This window comes from Ranitomeya variabilis, chromosome 5, assembly GCF_051348905.1.
Source record: "Ranitomeya variabilis isolate aRanVar5 chromosome 5, aRanVar5.hap1, whole genome shotgun sequence".
NCBI lineage: Eukaryota > Metazoa > Chordata > Amphibia > Anura > Dendrobatidae > Ranitomeya > Ranitomeya variabilis.
The window spans coordinates 327,916,064-327,938,730 of NC_135236.1; the positions used below are offsets into that span (position 1 = coordinate 327,916,064).

At 42.7% G+C, this 22,667-nt stretch overlaps 1 protein-coding gene across 1 annotated transcript in view; it reads right to left on the minus strand.

Annotated features, from left to right (window-relative positions):
- Nucleotides 1-10,346, minus strand: part of CD36 (CD36 molecule (CD36 blood group)) — a 67,899-nt gene extending 57,553 nt beyond the window's left edge. The window contains exons 1-3 of the mRNA XM_077264677.1: nt 10,194-10,346; nt 955-1,112; nt 563-707 (exon numbers count right to left, since the gene is read on the minus strand). Of these exons, the coding sequence (XP_077120792.1) occupies nt 563-707; nt 955-1,112; nt 10,194-10,313 (423 nt within the window). The 5' untranslated portion in view covers nt 10,314-10,346. The remainder of the gene's footprint in view (nt 1-562; nt 708-954; nt 1,113-10,193) is intronic.
- Between the last annotated feature and the right edge of the window lie 12,321 nt (nt 10,347-22,667).

Genomic DNA, 22,667 nt, shown 5'->3' on the forward strand with positions numbered 1-22,667 from the left:
CAAACTATAAGAAAACTGGTGGCACCTTCCCTTTAAGTGTGTCACCCAGCGAATTATGACATACCATGAGGTAACACTGAAGAGTGAAAAGATTAAACGCAAAAGAGAAGACTGGAGCCGCTGAGAGGAAGCGAGCCAATGAAGGACCAGATTGTGAGCTGCAGTACCTATATAGGCGAGTGATGAGGTGAGTATAATATTTTCATATGTTTTAACCTCTTTCTGGCCCTAAAGTAAATCAAGCAAAATATCACCAGCAGGTCGTAGTTTTGCCTAATTCAATGAATTGAAAAAAAATCTGCTTCTGGTAAATGGCAATTTTTTGTGAAATATGAAATTTGATTTTCCTTGAATCGATTCGATCATCTCTATAAACCACAGTTCTTCCTGTTCAAAGCACTTCATGAAGAAATTATCTCATTTCTGTAGGGCATGAACTAAATAAAGCTGTCTAAAGCTGTGAAACTGAGATGGAAGGGCACGATTTGTTCAGAGCTGGAGTAGCTATTGCACCACTGGCATTTACAGGCTTCAATGTTGTTAAAGGAAATTGCTTACTTACAGCAACAGCAAGATTCAGAATTGTATACATATCGTCGTCAGATCCAATAGATTTATCTCGCTGAAATATGGCCTCATTTGGCTGATAAAAAGTCACCGTGTTGTTATTGTTCTGTGTCACATTAGACTTTGGTACATGACGGACCCTTTGAAAAAATTGTGAAAATTAAAAAAAAACAATTTTCACACTAGAGCATTATCAGCAGTAGATTATATGTCATACATATTCTGAACTTGAAATGTGGAAAATGCATGGAAAGGTAGAATTTCTAATGGCTTGTTTATATGTAGAACCTCATTATGGATTTCTGAGGAGGATTTTACAGGGTGATTTTCAAAAATAGTTTTTAAAAGAATAAAAAAAATTCTGCATGAGTTTACAAGTGTACTTACAAATATGTGTATGGACCTTTTTGTTGTAATTGAGGTTTTCCTCCAGTTAGAACTTGATCTGGGTTTAAAACGTGAAAAATCCAAAACTGCCTGTAAACAGGACTTCCGGGCACTACCCAATTATCATAGGCAATGGTTCCATCTTCAATGACAGCTTCCTGTAAAAAACAAAGAAATACTTAATACTCTTTAATAATCATGGGTAGAGTAGAAATTTTATTTCAACACTGAAGCTCTGTTCACACATTGTGGGCACATCATAGTTGTTGCAACAGAAAACAGTCCAGGGGTTGGCCGCTCTGTCACAAACGTGTGGTCAGTCTAACATCCGGTGGAAGTGAAAGTGGACTTTATATAAAGTATGACAGTTCATGCAAAATTATAAAACTTTGCAATATACATTATTGGATAAACAGGCAACTTCAGCACCTTGCAGCAGCATGTATATTTGTTTTCAATGCCTCCAGTTTCTCTATATTATAGTTCCGAAAACCTCCCTCCTAGTCTCCAGGAAGTTCATCTACAATAATCCAGTAAATGGCGAGAGAGGAGGAGGCCGCATTTCATATCTAAAAGATTGCAAGCTTGCAAGCAGGGCCCTCATTCCTCTTGGTATCTGTTGTTTATGTGATTATTTGTATGCTGTAATCTCTTTTATAGTCCGTACAAGTTCCCTCTAAAATATAAAGAGCTGTGGAATATGTTGGCACTAAAAAAGTTATTATTATTATTATATCTCTCTTTATCTCGGTGTGGCAGTAAAGAGTGCTGAGCATGGTAGTATGGAAAATGTGGGCAGCAGGACAAACACAGAAACCTGAGGTAGACTTTAGTCTCTGGTCTGTCATATCACAAAAAAAAATACAATGCAAAAAATAAAAAAGAAGAAAATGCTCTCTCAGGAAGGTAATATGCCCAAGTTATCTGTAGATGCACTCACCTATAGTGCAATGGTTTTTATGGTGTGGAATTGAATGCTCCTTGAATTTTACAGAAATTCATATTGTCAAGAATACAGATTTTTTTGCAATTTGGTTCTGGCACATTCAGCAAAATAATGGTGACCTTTTTGCTGAACCATAGGAGGCTGGCAAAAGCTTAAATAAGATAAAACTCACCTCACAGCTCACCGATTCTACCATCCCCTATGGACCACCATCTTGTCCTACGCTCCTCCTCTATTTTCCTTCCCTGTCGCATCCGTTCTCTTCCACCTTCTTCATTCTAGGCCGCGTATTTCAGTGCAAGCATCTGAGTAGACTTATGATGTCCCTGCATTATGTGCCACCAAGGTGCATATCCTGCTGGCGCTAAGCCTCAGGCGATGAGACGGCACATCGTACAGTGACCTCAGAGGCTTACTCACGCCAAAAGCCCTGCCCTGAGTGAAGAAGGCAGAAGAGGATGTGCCACTACAGGGGAAGGCAAAAAGAAGAGAAGCAGAGCACCAGAAGACAGGCTGCAGGCGTGGCGAGATAATTGAGCAGTGAGATGAGTGGTGGAGTATTTTTTTTAATATCCTACGTTTATTTAGCTCAGGGGTCTGGAGAGACCCTAAAGCCTAATAAGGAATATTCAATTTGCATTGAATAACTAGGATAATAAATTTGAGAGATTTTCTTCTCTGAATCTCTGCAAACAGAATCCTCACTAGTATTTAGACAGATACATATATCGCTTTACAGTGTTCGAGTTCTGCCTCTGATCCATGTTGGCCTATGTGTGCCTGGACAAGTTTAACTAGATAAGAAAGAGACAATTGAAAAACAAATGATGACTCGGAGGCGCTATCATTAGACATGCAACAAAGAGTAGCTGCAATAATAATCCTTTGTTCACTTTTCATGTGTTACAATAATATATTTGAGTCCCAAACTTGGACTTTTATTAAAAAACCACAGACACAATGATCTGCTGAAAGCAATAAACTGATGATGGTCAAAGTCTAGAACTAAAATTTGTTATCCTAACACATGAAAAATGAATACAAGATAAAGTTTATTGCAATTACAGTTTAATTTTTGATGGTGGAGCGCCAGAAGTATCCTTGTCTTTGCCATTTATCAATATATCATTACTTAACTATTCTCACCATAGCGGTCCTTGTCCAACTACCATGGCATTAAGTCCTGCCATGCTCACATCACTGATATATTTTACGAATCATATCCAATTTGCAATGAAATAATTAGCAAGAAGTATTTAACTGAAGTCAGCCACGAAAAATGTATGCAGTATTGCACTCATCATGTGGAGCTACTTTTACAGTGTAAAGGCTTTGTGCTTACTGCTCTTTGCTGTTATTAATATTATAGTTTCTACATTTCAGCACTGCGAGACTGATCTAAAACAAGTTTTACACCTACTTCTAATCTCTTCCACAAGTGCTCCTCTTTTACTTAAAAACATTTCATTAAAGTTTTTTATAATTGTGACATACAAGCTTGTCCTCAGCAACTTATCTTTGGGTAGCATTAACTTCACACAGCATTTTTTCGGGAAAAATTCCATTGCGGTTTCTTGATGCAGCTCTTAGAGTCAAATCCAGAGGTGTATTCAAAAGGAAAGTAAAATCACTCTTCTCAATTTTTCTACATTCACGTCTGGCTTTAGCTAAATAAAAATTGCACGAAAAACTACAATGGCATATTTCAGAAAAAAACATTATATGTGAATTTTCATAAAATAGGGAAACTGTGGTTAAAACTCTGACACTGAAGTGGTGACAGTCGACATGTTTCTCAATACAATACCGCACATTTGACAAGGTAAGGATTGCTACGGATTCTGTACTGATTTAGGAGTTGAATATTTGCATATAACTTGGGACAGTATACACAACACGTGAACATATCCTCAAATTGGTGACTTATGAAAGTTCTCAGCCTATTGCCTCCAAAAAGGTGAAAACTGATGAAATAAGCTACCTGCACCTGTTATGTTAGAATCAATGAAAAATGTCTGGCTTTGATTTTTAGAAAAAACATCACTGTCTTCCAGGAGTAATGTTTGGTATCATAGCACATCCACATTCAGGTTCAGCAGACATTAAAGGGAACCTGTCACCTGAATTTGGCAGGACCGGTTTTCGGTCATATGGGTGAGGTTTTTGGGTGTTTGATTCACCCTTTCCTTACCCGCTGACTGCATGCTGGCCGCAATATTGGATTGAAGTCCATTCTCTGTCCTCCGTAGTACACGCCTGCGCAAGGCAATCTTGCCTTGCGCACGTGCAGTATGTGTTGCCCAACTGCGGGCAAAGCCGAAAAGAATTAGTGCGCATGCGCCGGCGCACTATGTCCCGGAACACAGCTAAATACTTCCGGGACAAAGTGCGCCGGCGCATGAGCACTAATGCTTTTCGGCTTTGCCCGCAGTTGGGCAAAGCATACTGCAGATTGTCTTGCGCAGGTGTGTACTACAGAGGACAGAGAATGAACTTCAATCCAATATTGCAGCCAGCATGCAGCCAGCGGGTAAGGAAAGGGTGAATCAAACACCCGAAAACCCCGCTCATATGACCGAAAACTGGTCCCGCCAAATTCAGGTGACAGGTTCCCTTTAACCCCTTTCTGCCATTGGACGTACTATTCCGTCCATGTGGGGTGAGCCCTAATTCCCAAGGACGGAATAGTACGTCCAGCACGATCGGCCGCGCTCACGGGGGGAGCGCGGCCGATCGCGGCCGGGTGTCAGCTGCCTATCGCAGCTGACATCCGGCACTATGTGCCAGGAGTGGTCACGGACCGCCCCCGGCACACCGCGATCAAACATGATCGCGGTGTGCCGGCGGTACAGGGAAGCATCACGCAGGGAGGGGGCTCCCTGTGGGCTTCCCTGAGACCCTCTCAGCAACGCGATGTGATCGCGTTGCTGCGAGGGTCTCCTACCTCCTATCCCTGCAGGCCCCGGATCCAAAATGGCTACGGGGCTGCATCCGGGTCCTGCAGGGATTACTTCCGGGTGCCGTGCAGGTGCCTGTAAGCCTCCACGGCTGTAAGTGAGATCGGTGATCTGACAGAGTGCTGTGCACACTGGGACAAAGTAAAAAAGTAAAAAAAAAAAATCCCACATGTGTTAAAAAAAAGAAAAATAAAATTCCTGAATAAAGAAAAAAAATATATATTATTCCCATAAATACATTCCTTTATCTAAATAAAAAAATCAAACAATAAAAGTACACATGTTTAGTATCGCCGCGTCCGTAACAACCCCACCTATAAAACTATATCACTAGTTAACCCCTTCAGTGAACACCGTAAAAAAAAAAAAAAAAAAACCGAGGCAAAAAACAACGCTTTATTCTCATACCGCCAAACAAAAAGTAGAATAACACGCGATCAAAAAGACGGATATAAATAACCATGGTACCGCTGCAAACATCATCTTTTTCCGCAAAAAACGAGCCACCATATAGCATCATCAGCGAAAAAATAAAAAAGTTATAGTCCTCAGAATAAAGCGATGCCAAAATAATTATTTTTTCTATAAAATAGTTTTTATCGTATAAAAGCGCCAAAACATAAAAAAAATGATAGAAGTGAGGTATCGCTGTAATCGTACTGACCCGAAGAATAAAACTGCTTTATCAATTTTACCAAACGCGGAACGGTATAAACGCCTCCCCCAAAAGAAATTCATGAATAGCTGGTTTTTGGTCATTCTGCCTCACAAAAATCGGAATAAAAAGCGATCAAAAAATCTCCCGTGCCCGAGCATATTACCAATAAAAACATCAACTCGTTCCGCAAAAAACAAGACCTCACATGACTCTGTGGACTCAAATATGGAAAAATTATAGCTCTCAAAATGTGGTAACGCAAAAAAATATTTTTTGCAATAAAAAGCTTCTTTCAGTGTGTGACGGCTGCCAATCATAAAAATCAGCTAAAAAACCCGCTATAAAAGTAATTCAAACCCCCCTTCATCACCCCCTTAGTTAGGGAAAAATAAAAAAATTTCAAAAATGCATTTATTTCCATTTTACCATTAGGGTTAGGGCTAGGGTTAGGGCTAGGGTTAGGGCTAGGGCTAGGGTTAGGGCTAGGGTTAGGGCTAGGGTTAGGGTTAGGGCTAGGGTTAGGGCTAGGGTTAGGGCTAGGGTTAGGGTTGGGGCTAGGGTTAGGGCTAGGGTTAGGGTTGGGGCTAGGGTTAGGGTTGGGGCTAGGGTTGGGGCTAGGGTTAGGGTTGGGGCTAGGGTTAGGGTTGGGGCTAGGGTTAGGGTTGGGGCTAGGGTTAGGGCTAGGGTTAGGGTTAAGGCTACAGTTAGGGTTGGGGCTAAAGTTAGGGTTAGGGTTGGGGTTAAAGTTAGGATTAGGGTTTGGATTACATCTACGGTTGGGAATAGGGTTGGGATTAGGGTTAGGGGTGTGTCTGGGTTAGAGGTGTGGTTAGGGTTACCGTTGGGATTAGGGTTAGGGGTGTGTTTGGATTAGGGTTTCAGTTATAATTGGGGGGTTACCACTGTTTAGGCACATCAGGGGCTCTCCAAATGCGACATGGCGTCCGATCTCAATTTCAGCCAATTCTGCGTTGAAAAAGTAAAACAGTGCTCCTTCCCTTCCGAGCTCTCCCGTGCACCCAAACAGGGGTTTACCCCAACATATGGGGTATCAGCGTACTCGGAACACATTGGAGAACAACTTTTGGGGTCCAATTTCTCCTGTTACCCTTGGGAAAATACAAAACTGGGGGCTAAAAAATAATTTTGGGGGGAAATTTTTTTTTTTTTATTTTCACGGCTATGCGTTATAAACTGTAGTGAAACACTTGAGGGTTCAAAACTCTCACAACACATCTAGATGAGTTGCTTAGGGGGTCTACTTTCCAAAATGGTGTCACTTGTGTTTTTTTTTTTACTGTTTAGGTACATTAGGGCTCTGCAAACGCAATGTGACGCCTGCAGACCATTCCATCTAAGTCTGCATTCAAAATGGCGCTCCATCCCTTCCGAGCCCTCCCATGTGCCCAAACAGTGATTCCCCCCACATATGGGGTATCAGCGTACTCAGGGCAAATTGGACAACAACTTTTGGGGTCCAATTTCTCCTGTTACCCTCGGGAAAATACAAAACTGGGGGCTAAAAAATAATTTTTGTGGAAAACAAATATTTTTTATTTGCATGGCTCTGCGTTATAAACTGTAGTGAAACAATTGGGGGTTCAAAGCTCTCACAACACATCTAGATGAGTTCCTTAGGGGGTCTACTTTCCAAAATGGTGTCACTTGTGGGGGGTTTCTACTGTTTAGGTACATTAGGGTCTCTGCAAACGCAATGTGATGCCTGCAGACCATTCCATCTAAGTCTGCATTCCAAATGGCGCTCCTTCCCTTCCGAGCCCTCCCATGCGCCCAAACGGTGGTTCCCCCCCACATATGGGGTATCAGCATACTCAAGACAAATTGGACAACAACTTTTGGGGTCCAATTTCTCCTGTTACCCTTGGGAAAATACAAAACTGGGGGCTAAAAAATAATTTTTGTGGGAAAAAAATGTTTGTTTTATTTTTACGGCTCTGCATTATAAACTTCTGTGAAGCAGTTGGTGGGTCAAAGTGCTCACTACACCTCTAGATAAGCTCCTTAGGGGGTCTACTTTCCAAAATGGTGTCACATGTTGGGGGTTTCAATGTTTAGGTACATCAGTGGCTCTCCAAACGCAATATGGCGTCCCATCTCAATTCCTGTCAATTTTGCAGTGAAAAGTCAAACGGCGCCTTCCCTTCTGAGCTCTCCCATGCGCCCAAACAGTGGTTTACCCCCACATATGGGGTATCAGCGTACTCAGGACAAATTGTACAACAACTTTTGGGGTCCAATTTCTTCTCTTACCCTTGGGAAAATAAAAAATTGGGGGTGAAAAGATAATTTTTGTGAAAAAAATATGATTTTTTATTTTTACGGTTCTGCATTATAAACTTTTGTGAAGCACTTGGTGGGTCAAAGTGCTCACCACACCTCTAGATAAGCTCCTTAGGGGGTCTACTTTCCAAAATGGTGTCACTTGTGGGGGGTTTCAATGTTTAGGCATATCAGGGGCTCTCCAAATGCAACATGGCGTCCCATCTCAATTCCAGTCAATTTTGCATTGAAAAGTAAAATGGCGCTCCTTCACTTCCGAGCTCTCCCATGCGCCCAAACAGTGGTTTACCCCCACATATGGGGTATCGGCATACTCAGGACAAGTTGTACAACATCTTTTGGGGTCCAATTTCACCTGTTACCCTTGGTAAAATAAAACAAATTGGAGCTGAAGTAAATTTTGTGTGAAAAAAAAGTTAAATGCTCATTTTTATTTAAACATTCCAAAAATTCCTGTGAAACACCTGAAGGGTTAATAAACTTCTTGAATGTGGTTTTGAGCACCTTGAGGGGTGCAGTTTTTAGAATGGTGTCACACTTGGGTATTTTATATCATATAGACCCCTCAAAATGACTTCAAATGAGATGTGGTCCCTAAAAAAAAATGGTGTTGTGAAAATGAGAAATTGCTGGTCAAATTTTAACCCTGATAACTCTCTAACAAAAAAAAATTTTGGTTCCAAAATTGTGCTGATGTAAAGTAGACATGTGGGAAATGTTACTTATTAAGTATTTTGTGTGACATATCACTGTGATTTAATTGCATAAAAATTCAAATTTGGAAAATTGCGAAATTTCCAAATTTTCGCCAAATTTCCCTTTTTTTCACAAATAAACGCAGGTAATATCAAAGAAATGTTACCACTATCATGAAGTACAATATGTCACGAGAAAACAGTGTCAGAAGCGTTCCAGAGTTATAACCTCATAAATGGACAGTGGTCAGAATTGTAAAAATTGGCCCGGTCCATAACGTGCAAACCACCCTTGGGGGTGAAGGGGTTAACCATTGAGTAAAGATTGCACTTTTTTTTCTGGAGAAAAGACTTATTTTACCAATTCTGAAGCTAAATCCACTTGAACATATAAAAAAATTGTCAAATTTTCATCGAGAAGTAATGGATGTTTCATCCCTGTATGCCATGCATATGTCTGCTTCTTATATCTGTATTGTTAGCATTATGGCATCAGTTTTTATACTTCAGTTAATACATTTTACAAGACCAAATACAGTTTTCTGTTCTAAAAATTGGATGAAATACTGATGATCCATATGGGATCCAATTTTGTTTGCGCATTCATAGACTTGAATAGGCGAGTCTCATCCGAAATACAGAAGAAAATAGTATATGGTACAATTTTATCCACACAGACATTTGGTCTATGAAAACCATCATTTGAGGAGACTAATTGGATATTATTGGTCACAGTGCGAGGTTATTTATTTATTTTTTTTACGGACAGCATTCGGATAGTTGTGTGCATGTACTCAAATAGATATGATTTAATAAAACAAAGGAAGACTGCAATCCATTAGAATGGGAATAATATGCCAACAAAGCAAACACAGGGGTAACAAAGCAATAATTTAACAAACCTGTGTGACAGGAGGCTAATACCACAATGATAAATCAGTAATAAAGCTCAGATAATCATGTAATGGGATTTCCTGCTGCAATATCCCAGTAAAATAACAGACACTACGTCAGCTACCTGACATACGCAGTTATAGTCAGTTGGGTCCATGAGGGTCTGTCTATGTTCGTCATGTAATGGATCAGTCCCTTGCATAAATTTTTTTTGCTTTTCTGCTTCTATAATAGAACAGAAAAATGGCATTGATAATGCAGAGGTGCATGTAGCCTAACCATGATAGAAGCCCACTGATTGGTTCCCTTTATTAAAAAAAAATCTGACCTGAAAAGGATAGGGAAATGAACAGACCCCAACTTCCCCCTTTGCACATAACCTTTTTTTCCTATTCACCACTGGTTTTAACTAAAAAAAAATCTCAAAAAATCATGAATGAATACAACCAAAAATCTCAATTCCCTAAAGGAGACTATCTGAAAAAGTGAAAAAGCACAGACAAGAAATTACGTGGATACTACACCAACAACTATCAGCTTGGAAAGTCAATGGCAAATATATTTACTTCTCTACAGAAAACTGTCCTATGTAATGCATTGTATACTTATCAGGATTGTGTTAGTGGGACTTGACTAATTTAATGGCTTATACATTTTCTATAATGCATGCTATTTTATTTCAGCTCCCACAAAATAATATAATCACCAAAAATCAGAATTTAGCAGAAATAGTATTGATATTAAGGAAAATAATTAAAGATTCATTATGCCAGATGGAGTTACTGTACCTTGTCTATTTCTCCTTTAATAATTATATCTCCAACAGGGAACAGGATCCCTCCAAGAATAGCCAGCAGTCCCCCGATCACAGATCCTGCTATTAGCCAGCATTTTGCGTTGCAGCACATTGTGCTTTGTTGTAGGGGAGAATCCAGACAATGCTGTGGGATAATTTTAAAGCCATCGGTTCCTTATATAGTGTTTCTTTGCACTTTGACTAATAATTATAGAATTACCATTAACTTTAGCGATAACAGAAAATCCTATCAAGCGTTAGAGATCAAAGTTCAAGAAACGGCAAGTTTAAGATTAGATAATACCCCTGCAATACATTTTAAAGGAGCAGTTTCCAGATAGGGGACTGAATGAGAAAAAGGTGGTGTTGTCCATAGGAACCACTCACATTTTAGCTTTCATTTTCTACACTGGAGTAAGGACAGGATATCACAGGATGTTTAGCATCAAAATACAGTTTTCCTTGGAGTTGTCATTGGCTTTTAATTGTTGCAGTATTCACAGTAACATACACAATTTGGACACTGTGATGCAGTGACCCCTGTAACAGGTAGGGGGCGCTGCATGGTCTCCCCGGTATGTGCACGGAGTCGTATTGAGGCCGTGAGGATCGACCTGCAATGATGTCAGGATCACGTGACCAGCCCATGTGATCCATTACTGTGGGTGTGGTTACAGGTACATAACGTGACCAGGGTGTGGGTCACGGGGGGTTCCTGAGGGCCTGTGCATGGGCTGTGTATGCACATGGTTTGGACCTGGTGGCCTGGGTGTTGAACTAAGTCCTGAATAGCACCCAGACAGGCCACATGCCTCTGTGGTGGACGGTCCTAGGTGGGATGGACGTTCTGAAGACCACAGTGTGATCATGGTCCTGGACAGTCTGTGTTAGAAGCTCCTGTGGATGGAGTCTTCTTGGAGCACCTGAGAGACTGTGGACCTGGATGATCGGTGTTGGGGAAGCTACCGGCCTTCGGTGGCTCTGGACTGACTGATGTGTGCCGGCCAGGCAAGTTGGTGAACCCCGTAAGGCAGTTTCCCCAGGAGAGAGGACTGACAAGGAGTCAGCAGATGGAGCAGGAGCTCCCTAAGGTACCTCCATAAACTGTTGGTGCTTGTATCATGAACTGTGTGGTAACCCACGGCAACTGGTCAGTGAGGACCAGCGTGTTTAGTTGCCACAGAATAAGGGTCTGAACCTTGAAGTGATAACCTGGTTCAGTATGTAAATGGACTGCTCATGGTATGGTTTATGAGGCATAATAAACCGCATGGACCGTTTTGTTTTAAAAACCCGTGCCCGTGTGCTGAATATCGCGGCCAAGCGAGTGTCCCCCAATACACTCAGTAAGAATAGTCTTACAACACCTACACAATATTCCTACGGAAGATTTTATGATATCTCATTCTTTATCCAAAGGCATTAAAACGGAGATGCCGCCACCTCCACCACATCATTTTGCAACTATCACAGCTTCCACTCTTCTTGGAAGATTTTCTGCAAATGTTGGTGTTTGTTGGAATTTTTGACTGTTGTTCCAGGAGAGCATTTGTGAGGTGTGACACTGATGTTGGACAAGAGGGTCTGTGATTGGGTTGGTGTCAGCTCTCTGTGTAGGCCAGTCAAGTTTCTCCACAACAAATTCGCCCAACCATGCCTTTATAGATCATGTGCTGGCATTTTGAAGCTTTAAAGAGAACCTGGCAGGTCCCCTTGTGCCCTTAGAACCACTAGCAGTTGTGTTTGCATATGTAAGTACCCCGACTAACAGTTCCTTTATTATATTACAAACATAAAAAGATTTTTAGAAAAAGTATTTCTAAAGTCTGTTTATGATATGCAAATGAAGTTATTGAATGGTCAATAGGGAGTTAGTTTCACAGCTTAGCATGTTATCACGCACCTGTGTCATCGCCAGTGCTATACATACATTGCGCATGCTCACGGCCTCTTTCCCTCACTGCATTGATCCTCAGAAGTTCTGGCTTCAGAGAGGCACAGTGTGCATGATCGGATGTGCAGAAGACTCCTGATTATGCACAGTGCGTCTCTCATGCATACACCTGGCTTCAGAGGATCAGTGCAGTGAGGTAAGGAAGCTGTCTGCATGCACGAGCGATAGCGATAACTCCGGTACTTGTAAGTTATGTAATCACACCCACAAGCTAACATGCTAAGTGGGCCGACTAGTCTGGGGACACTAATGCCCCATGAACTAGTCAAAGACCTCATTTACATACCATAAATGGACATTAGAAATGCATTGTCTAAAGATCTGTTTATGTGTGTAATGCAATAAAGGGACTGTTAAGCAGGGTGTTTACATATGCAGACTCAACTGCTGGTGGTGCTGGGGGGCACAGGGGACCTGACAGGTCTTCAGGTGGATTAAGAGTCTAATAAAATATTACAACAACATGTGTCTTTATTTCATTAAAATACTTGTAAATAATGTGTGCGTGTTTTATTAACCATTTGGTACTATTGGATTAATAATGGATAGGTGTCATAATTGACGCCTCTCCATTATTAATCTGGCTTAATGTCACCTTACAATAGCAAGGTGACATTAACCCTTCATTACCCCATATCCCACCGCTACACGGGAATGGGAAGAGAGAGGCCAAGTGCCAGAATAGGCGCATCTTCCAGATGTGCCTTTTCTGGGGTGGCTGGGGGCAGATGTTTGTAGCCAGGGGGGCCAATAACCATGGACCCTCTCTAGGCTATTAACATCTGCCCTCAGTCACTGGCTTTACCACTCTGGCGGAGAAAATTGCGCTGGAGCCCACGCCAAATTTTTCCGCTATTTAACCCTTTATTTTAGCAGCTACAGCGCCAAAATTTTGCACATACACACTACTAACATTAGTAGTGTGGAATATGCAAAAAAAAAGGGATATGAGATGGTTTACTGTATGTAAACCATGTCTCATATCCTGTCGGGTTTGGGAAGGAGAAATGAAAAGCCGGCAATTGAATTACCGGCTTTTCTCTCTAACACCGGTGCGTATTTCTCGCAGGTCACACTGCTGGTCCGTGTGTAATCCGTATTTTTCTCGCCCCCATAGACTTTCATTGGCGATTTTTTTGCGCAATACGGTGACAAACGCAGCATGCTGCGATTTTGTACGGCCGTACAAGACCGTATAACAAGGATCAGTAAAATACGGCTGATAGGAGCATAGGGAATCATTGGGCCGTGTGTTATGTGTATTTTACGGACGTAGTTTATGCGCTCATACGTCCGTAAAACTCGCTAGTGTGAGGCTGGCCTTATTAGCGGCAGAAGATGTCGGATGATGGGAGCTGCAGCCCCATCAGCTGACACCAGTGACCGAAGGTAAACTTTATACCTCCGATCACAGCTGAGTGCTCACGCTGTCGCTGATATCATGGGAATCACAGCTTTCTGACCGGCAGGGATGATTTCACCGCCGATCAGATGCGTGGGAAACACTGGCTTTTGTGCTATGTGTGTTCGGCTATATTCGGCGATTAAATCAACAATTAAATTGGTGAATATTGCAAATTCGGCAATCGTGAGCTGAACCGAATATTGAAATATTCACACATATCTAGTCACTACAATGGCAGTTTGCAATTTTCACTCAGCAACATTCAAATTTATACATATATTTGGTTTAGCTGAATTCAGAGTCGCCCGATCTATGAAGCTATCAAAAGAAATAATCCGATTGGCGGTAAAAAGTGTAGAGAAAAAAAGTCAAAACGCCAGAATTACTTTTTTGGGCGCCGCAATATTGCATTAAAATGCAATAACGGGCGATCAAAAGATCATATCCACACCAAAATGATATCGTTAAGAACATCAGCTCAGCATGCAAAAAATAAGCCCTCAACCAGCCCCAGATCACGAAAAATGGAGACGCTAAGGGTCCTGGAAAATTACACTTTTTTTTTAACAAACTTTGGATTTTTTTTCACCATTTAAATAAAAAACAACCTATACTTGTTTGGTATCTATGAACTCATAATGACCTGGAGAGTCATAATGGCAGGTCAGTTTTAGCATTTGTGAACATGGTAAATAAAATCCAAAAAACAGTTGTGGAATTGCACTTTTTTTGCAATTTCACCGCACTTGGAATTTTTTTCCCATTTTTGAGTACACAACATGGGAAAAGCAATGGTTTAGTTCAAAAGTACAACTCATCCTGCAAAAGACAAGCCTTTACATGGCCATATTGACTGAAAACTAAAAAAGTTATGGCTCTGGGAAGAAGGGGAGCGAAAAACAGAAACGCGAAAAACGAAAAAAGGCTGCGGTGTTAAGGGGTTAATGGATTACAGACTTCAATATTATAAAAAAGTATAGAATTAGAATGCAGAGAAAATATGCAGAAAAATATTTATAAGCATGAATAGCTTCAATAAATACATGTCAGGGAGAGACTAGGTGAGCGAGAGCTAATAACCCGGGCTCCTGGAATTTCCCTAAGACTAGGGAAATCCTGACTGACCCTCTACCTGAAGTTTACACTGATGGTGTGCATGTTCAGGCCTCGAACCTCACCCTAACTCCTGAGCTCAGCCCTAGGCTGACACCTCCACTCACCACCCAGTGAAGAGGTAATACTTAAATACCCACAGTTAGCTCAGACAAGGATAAAGGAAAATATACACCACACCGCAGACACTCAGGAATACACTATAAATGTGCAGGGCAAAATAAACACAAATATAGGAAGGAGTAACTAAAATGAAGGAATATACACCACCAGCAACGAATCTCCAACCACCAGCTCTCCACTCCAGACTGAGACAACAACGCAAGACAGAAGCTATAATCGGCGACGCCCAATGATCAGGAGAACTATTTAAAGGCCATTGAAATGGCCCAGCTTCCAATCCGAGGATCAGGTAAATTAACCCCGGAACAGCTAGACAAAATCTAGCAGACGCCAATGAGTAAATAGTGGTCAAAAGGGGAATTACCGCTGTCTGTCGGATGACCTGTTCTGAACAGCGTCCGACATGACAGTACCCCGCCTTCTACGTGGGACCCCAGGTCCCTCACGGCTTATAGGACCCGGTTTGTCCGGATGACGGCGGTGAAACAACCTGACCAGCCGGTCAGCATGAATGTCCGAGGCTGGTACCCGGGACCTCTCCTCAGGCCCATAACCACGCCAGTGTACCAAGTACTGTAAAGTGCGACGCACTACACGAGAGTTAACCACCTTGGAGACTTCAAACTCCAAATTACCATCCACCAAGACTGGAGGTGGCATAGGCGCGGCGTCCACAGAACCCACCACCTTCTTTAGAAGAGACCTGTGGAACACGTTGTGTATCTTATACATCGTAGGGAGCTCCAATCGGTACGCAACTGGGTTAATGACGGCGGTGAACCTAAATGGACCAATAAAGCGTGGACCCAATTTAAGGGACGGTATCTTGAGTCTTATGTTTTTTGTGGATAACCACACCCAGTCATCCACACTCAGGTCCGGACCTGGCACACGCCTACTGTCAGCCACACGTTTGTACCTAGCACCCACACTCAACAGGCGCTGTTTAACTCTCCTCCAGACTGATGACAATTGTGTTCCTAACTGGTCCTCCTCTGGAACGCCGGAAGGGCCCCTCTGACTCAAGGTACAAAATTGAGGATGTAGCCCGTAAACACAAAAAAACGGAGACTCCCCAGACGACTCCTGGCGGTGATTATTGATGGCAAACTCAGCCAAAGGAAGAAAGGTAGACCACTCCTCCTGGTTATCAGAGACAAAGCAGCGTAAGTACTGTTCCAAATTTTGGTTCATACGCTCAGTCTGACCATTTGACTGAGGATGAAACGCCGAAGAATGAGATAACTTGATTCCCAGCCGTGAGCAAAACGCTCTCCAAAATTTTGCCACAAACTGAGACCCCCTATCAGACACGATGTCAGATGGAACCCCATGAAGTCTGACCACCTCCTGCATAAGTACCTGAGCCAGAGTCTTAGCGTTAGGCAACGCAGGCAAAGACACAAAGTGCAACATTTTAGAAAAACGATCAACAATCACCAAGATGACCATGTTTCCAGCTGATGAGGGCAAATCAGTGATGAAATCCATGGAGATTTCCATCCATGGCTTACTAGGTACCTCAAGAGGAAGTAGTGTGCCAACAGGATGGGAGCGGGGCGTCTTAGCCCTAGCGCACGTGGTACAAGCTGACACGTATGAGACCACGTCCTGTCGCATCTTGGGCCACCAAAACCGACATGACACCAACTCCAAGGTACCTCTAACCCCTGGGTGACCAGCCAGGACGGCATCATGATGCTCCGTCAAAACCTTTAGGCGGAGATGAAGCGGAACAAAAGATTTGTTGACGGGAAGCTCAGATGGTACCTCCTCCTGAGCCTCGGCAATCTCAGCCTCAACCTCGGTAGTGAGAGCCGAAACCACAACACCCTTTTGGAGGATGGGTACTGGATCCTCCCGAGGTTCTCCCCCTGGAAAACACCTGGACAGAGCATCCGCCTTAGTGTTTTTAGACCCCGGTCTGTAAGTGACCACAAAATTGAACCGCGTGAAAAACAATGCCCAGCGAGCCTGCCTGGGGGACAGACATTTGGCTGACTCCAAATACAGCAGATTCTTATGATTGGTAATAACAGTTACCTGATGGACCGACCCCTCCAAGAAGTGTCGCCATTCCTCAAAGGCCAATTTAATTGCCAACAACTCCCTGTTGCCGATATCGTAGTTACGTTCGGCAGACGACAGTTTCTTGGAGAAATAGGCGCACGGACGTAAACCACTCAAAGATGAGCCTTGAGATAGTACCGCCCCCACACCAACCTCAGACGCATCGACTTCCACAACAAATGGTTTAGATACGTCTGGCTGCACAAGAATGTGGGCTGAAACAAAACTGTTCTTAAGAAATTCAAATGCGCGCACAGCAGCCTCAGGCCAAACAGAGAAATTGGTACCCTTTTTAGTCATGTCAGTTAGCGGTTTAGCAATGATGGAAAAATCCTTGATAAATTTCCTATAGTAGTTAGAAAACCCAAGGAACTGCTGAAGTGCTTTCAGGTTATCAGGACGTTCCCAATGCAGCACCGCCTGCACCGTAGCGGCGTCCATTTTAAAACCAGAAGCAGACACAATAGAACCCAAGAAAGGCAACTCTTGAACAGAAAATACACATTTCTCAAGTTTAGCATACAGCTTATTCTCTCTGAGAAGCTGTAACACCTGCCTGACATGATCTAAATGAGCCTCACGGTCGCAAGAATATATGAGAATGTTATCTAGATACATGATAACGAATTTCCCCAAAACATGCAAGAACACATCATTGATGAAATGTTGGAACACTGCAGGTGCGTTAGTCAACCCAAACGGCATCACTAAATTTTCAAAATGACCCTCAGGGGTATTAAAAGCCGTCTTCCACTCATCACCTTGACGGACTCTTATGAGGTTGTACGCCCCCCCTGAGGTCAAGCTTGGTGAACCACTTAGCACCTGCCACCTGGTTGAACAAATCTGGTATCAGAGGCATAGGGTATGGATCACAAACCGTAATCTGGTTCAACTCCCTGAAATCCAAACACGGGCGTAATTCGCCATCTTTCTTCTTCACAAAGAAGAACCCTGCTGCCACCGGCGAGGATGACGGCCTGATGTGCCCTTTACTCAAGCTTTCCGCAATGTAATCGTTTAACGCTTGTCTCTCCGGACCGGAGATGTTAAACATCCTTGCTTTAGGTAATTAGGCCCCTGGTTTAAACCTGATAGAACAGTCATAAGGACGATGTGGCGGCAACTCTGAACAACCCTTCTCAGAGAACACATCCACAAAATCCTGAAGTGACTCCGGAACGCTTGAAGTCACCGCAGCCACACATGTGGCCAGGCAATTCTCCTGGCAGAACTCGCTCCACCGAATTATGTCCTGAGTTTTCCAGTCAATTACCGGGTTGTGCATAGACAACCAAGGAAAACCCAAAACCACCTGAGCAGGAAGATTCAAGTTTACCTTACATGTAACCCGCTCAGAATGTAGAACTCCAATGTGGAGTTTCACCTCAGCCACAAATTCAGTAATCTCCCCCTGAGAGAGAGGCGCAGCATTGATGGTGACCACGTGGATAGGATAAGACAGTTTTTCAATCCTAAAACCTGCTGTGCGCGCAAACCCCTCATCAGTGAGATTTGTGGCTGAACCACTATCCACAAAAACAGTACTTGGCAGCTCACTGCCAGCAACAAAAACCTTAGCAGGGAGCATGCACTGAGAAACCACCATGGAGGATATGCATAAGCTCAGATTTGTCTCCTCCACACCCTCTGAGCTTAGAAGTTTTCCGCCGTTCCATTTTTCTTAGGCAGCAGAGGACAGATGTTAATAAAGTGACCAGTTTTACCACAGTAAAAACAGGCTCCCTGCTTCCTGAGCTCAGGGGCTCGATGTTTGACATGTGACACCCCTGCGATTTGCATAGGCTCCGTGGGCTCACCTGCAACCTCACGTGAACCTAAACCCTCTCCCATAGGCGGTGTCTCATGCTCACCCTGACGCAAACGGCGATCAATGCGGACAACCAGACTCATAGCGGAATCTAGAGAAGTAGGAGTCTCGTACATCAGAAGGGCTTTTTTAACCCTTCCAGAAATCCCATGTATAAACTGACTCCGCAATGCTGCATCATTCCATTGGGTATCGATCGCCCAGCGACGAAATTCAGAACAGTAATCCTCTGCAACTCGCTCCCCCTGGCGAATAGAGCGTATCTTAGATTCTGCCAGAGCCATTCTGTCAGGTTCATGGTAGATTTTCCCAAGAGAAGAAAAAAAACTCTCCACAGAGACAAATGCCGCAGAATCAGATGGCAAAGAAAACGCCCATGCTTGAGGATCCCCACTTAACAATGACAACACCAGGCCCACACGCTGAGCCTCATTACCCGAAGATATCAGGCGCATACGGAAATATAGTTTGCAAGCTTCACAAAAAGAAACAAATTTACTGTGTTCCCCAGCAAATTTTTCAGGCAACGGAAATTTAGGCTCAGTAACTCTTCCTGTCGCTCCAGCTTGCACATTGGACACTGCTAGTCCCTGTCGCTGCCCTGCCCCCCTCAACTCAGTGACCTGTAGGGACAGCGCCTCCAACTGGCAGGTTATGGAAGTCATGGGATCCATGACAAAACAAAAAAAAAAAAAAAAAGAAGCCCCCCTTTTTTTTTTTTCTTTGTTGTTGTTGGGCCGATTATAATGTCAGGGAGAGACTAGGTGAGCAAGAGCTAATAACCCGGGCTCCTGCAATTTCCCTAAGACTAGGGAAATCCTGACTGACCCTCTACCTGAAGTTTACACTGATGGTGTGCATGTTCAGGCCTCGAACCTCACCCTAACTCCTGAGCTCAGCCCTAGGCTGAAACCTCCACCCACCACCCAGTGAAGAGGTAATACTTAAATACTCACAGTTAGCACAGACAAGGATAAAGGAAAATATACACCACGCCGCAGACACTCAGGAATACACTATAAATGTGCAGGGCAAAATAAACACAAATATAGGAAGGAGTAAATAAGACGAAGGAATATACACCACCAGCAACGAATCTCCAACCACCAGCTCTCCACTCAAGACCGAGATAACAACGCAAGACAGAAGCTATAATCGGCGACGCCCAATGATCAGGAGAACTATTTAAAGGCCATGGAAATGGCCCAGCTTCCAATCCGAGGATCAGGTAAATTAACGCCGGAACAGCTAGACAAAATCTAGCAGATGCCAATGAGTAAATAGTGGTCAAAAGCGGAATTACCGCTGTCTGTCGGACGACCTGGTCTGAACAGCGTCCGACATGACAATACAGAACAAGGCTATGTGCACACGTTGCGGATTTGGCTTAGGAATTTCTGGTGCGGATTCTGTCTCTCCTGGCAGAAAACGCACCTGCGGTTTTTTGTGCGGTTCCGCAGCGTTTTTTTGTGCGTTTTTGCTGCGGTTTTCTTGCGGATTTGCTGCAGTTTTTACCCCTGCGGTTTTCTATAATGGAGTGGGTACAAAAACGCTGCAGATTCACAAAAAAGAATTGACATGCTATTTCTTTAAAACCGCAGCGTTTCCGCAGCGGATTTTCCTCAAAGTGTTCACAGCATTTTTTTTTTCATTGATTTACATTGTACTGTAAATCAATTGCGGATCTGCAGCGTTTCTGCACCTCAAAAAATGCTGTGGATCCGCAGCAAATCCGCAACGTGTGCACATACCCTCAATCTGTTTTTCCAGTTTAGCCCATCAGGTATCCTGTTGCTCAGATTTAAAATCTAGGTTGCTTCTCTTTTATGAACAAGTTTTACCCAGTCTCCTCCTCTTATCAGTATAAAGATCCTTTTGATGCCATAAAAGGTATAAAACTGTCGGTCCCTGTTCTAAACATCGATAAAATGTTTGGCAGCTTCTGAGACACCAGTAGTTTATTTAAGGCATCATACACCTGCTCAGCAGCTTGTGTGTGATACAATCCGCATATTATAGGTGGCATTTAATACATTCTATAACCCAAACAACACGTGTCGTCTCAAAATTAATAAAACCTTTCATTGCACTTTTTATGATTGTCTATAAAGATATTCTTTTGTTTAGCTGCATATTTCCAAACATTACATCTTGCCACATGTAAAAAAAAAAACACACTTTGTGAAAGCCGTGTTCTATTGGGTTTCTTTTCTTATAATATAGTAGGAGACAAAATGTCTCCTAGTGACTTACATTTTTCTGGCAACACATTTCAATTCACTTGTGAATATTCATTCTAGTTTTTGATCCTGGTTCAGAAGAGGTAAATATTTAACGATCATGTACATTGCATTTAAGTTTCTATCATTAGCAGTCAAAAACAACTAAGATACTTTTATTTTTTCTATTTCTATTCCTTTTTCTCCCCTGGTTTTGGCTTTGTAAAAACTTTTCTGCACTAAGTAGCATCCATTCATGTTTTCCATGTTTGCAAAGTCTGACATTAATAGTCCTGCATTGTTGTGATTTCTGCATTAAGTAGCATCCATTCATGTTATCCACGTTTACAAAATCTGTCATTAATAGTCCTGCATTGTTGTGAGGAAACTGCTGAGTCTAAAAACAGGCTCTTTTGGTTCTCAAGTATTCACCTAACTGATAATAATGTGATGATGACACAGCTAAGTCCATATGTACTACTCAATTATATAAAGATGCTTCTCTGAGCCACCATGGCCCCTTGGTGCAGTGGTGACCAGTGCTTAGGATGTCCTCTTCTCTACCTATCCTTATTTCAGAGTATATGGTGCTGGACATGGTGTATATTGTTCCTACAATGGCTTCGAATGAAGGTTATATTATGCACAGCTGACATCTAGTGGTTTACGTAGACTCTGGCATCTTCTATTCAATGCAGCAATGATAGGAAAAGGCTAAAAACTGCAACTGTTGCAACATGTCAAGTAGTTTACCATGTTTCACTGCATATTTTTAATGGGGACACATTGTGACCAACAACCACTGAGATACAACCTTCTGTGTCTGGGACAACTGCAAAAGAAATCTAGTTTGCAAGCAATCTGAAATTTGGAGGCTTCCTGCCATAGCCAACAAAAAGGTTGTTTTCTTTTGTGTGAGGGCAAAACCTCTTACATTAATAATAATAATAATAATAATAATAATTTTATTTCTATAGAGCCAACATATTCCACAGCACTTTACATTTTAAAGGGGACTTGTACAGACAATTCACATTACAGCATAACAATAATCACATAAATCAACAAATACCAAGAGGAATGAGGGCCCTGCTCACAAGCTTACAATCTATGAGGAAAAGGGGAGGCACGAAAGCAGCTACTTTGATAAAGAAACAAAAGTAAAGTTACATTATTATGTTGGCTCAGAAGAGACAAGGATTAGTGATGAGCGAGTATACTTGTTGCTCGGGTGGTCTCCGAGTATTTGTTAGTGCTCAGAGATTTTCTTTTTCTTGCCTCAGCTGCATGATTTACGGCTGCTGGACAGCCTGAATACATGTGGAGATTCCCTAACAAACTGGCATTCCTCACATGTACTCAACCTGTCTAGCAGCCTTAAATCATGCAGCTGCAGCAACGAAAACTAAATCTCCGAGCACTAACAATATGGATTCACACACGTGTTAACTTCACCCAGTATGAAGAAAGCGAACCCTGTTGTGTCACAGGGCCATGGGACCGCACAAAGAGCGCAAGCAAGGAGTCACAGAACTCTACCCCTAGACTCGAGTACAACTAGACCTCTTGCGCTCGACACCACAACTGGGGTGTGAGCGTAACCAAAATAATAATTTAGATGCACAGGAGTGCGTGCAGTGCCACTCTGGTGGACGCCACTAACCACCCAGGCTTGGGTAAGGAAAGCGCTGTGAAAGCGTACGGTGCTGCACTGGCGGTCACAGCAATCTGATGCTGAAATGTATGTCACG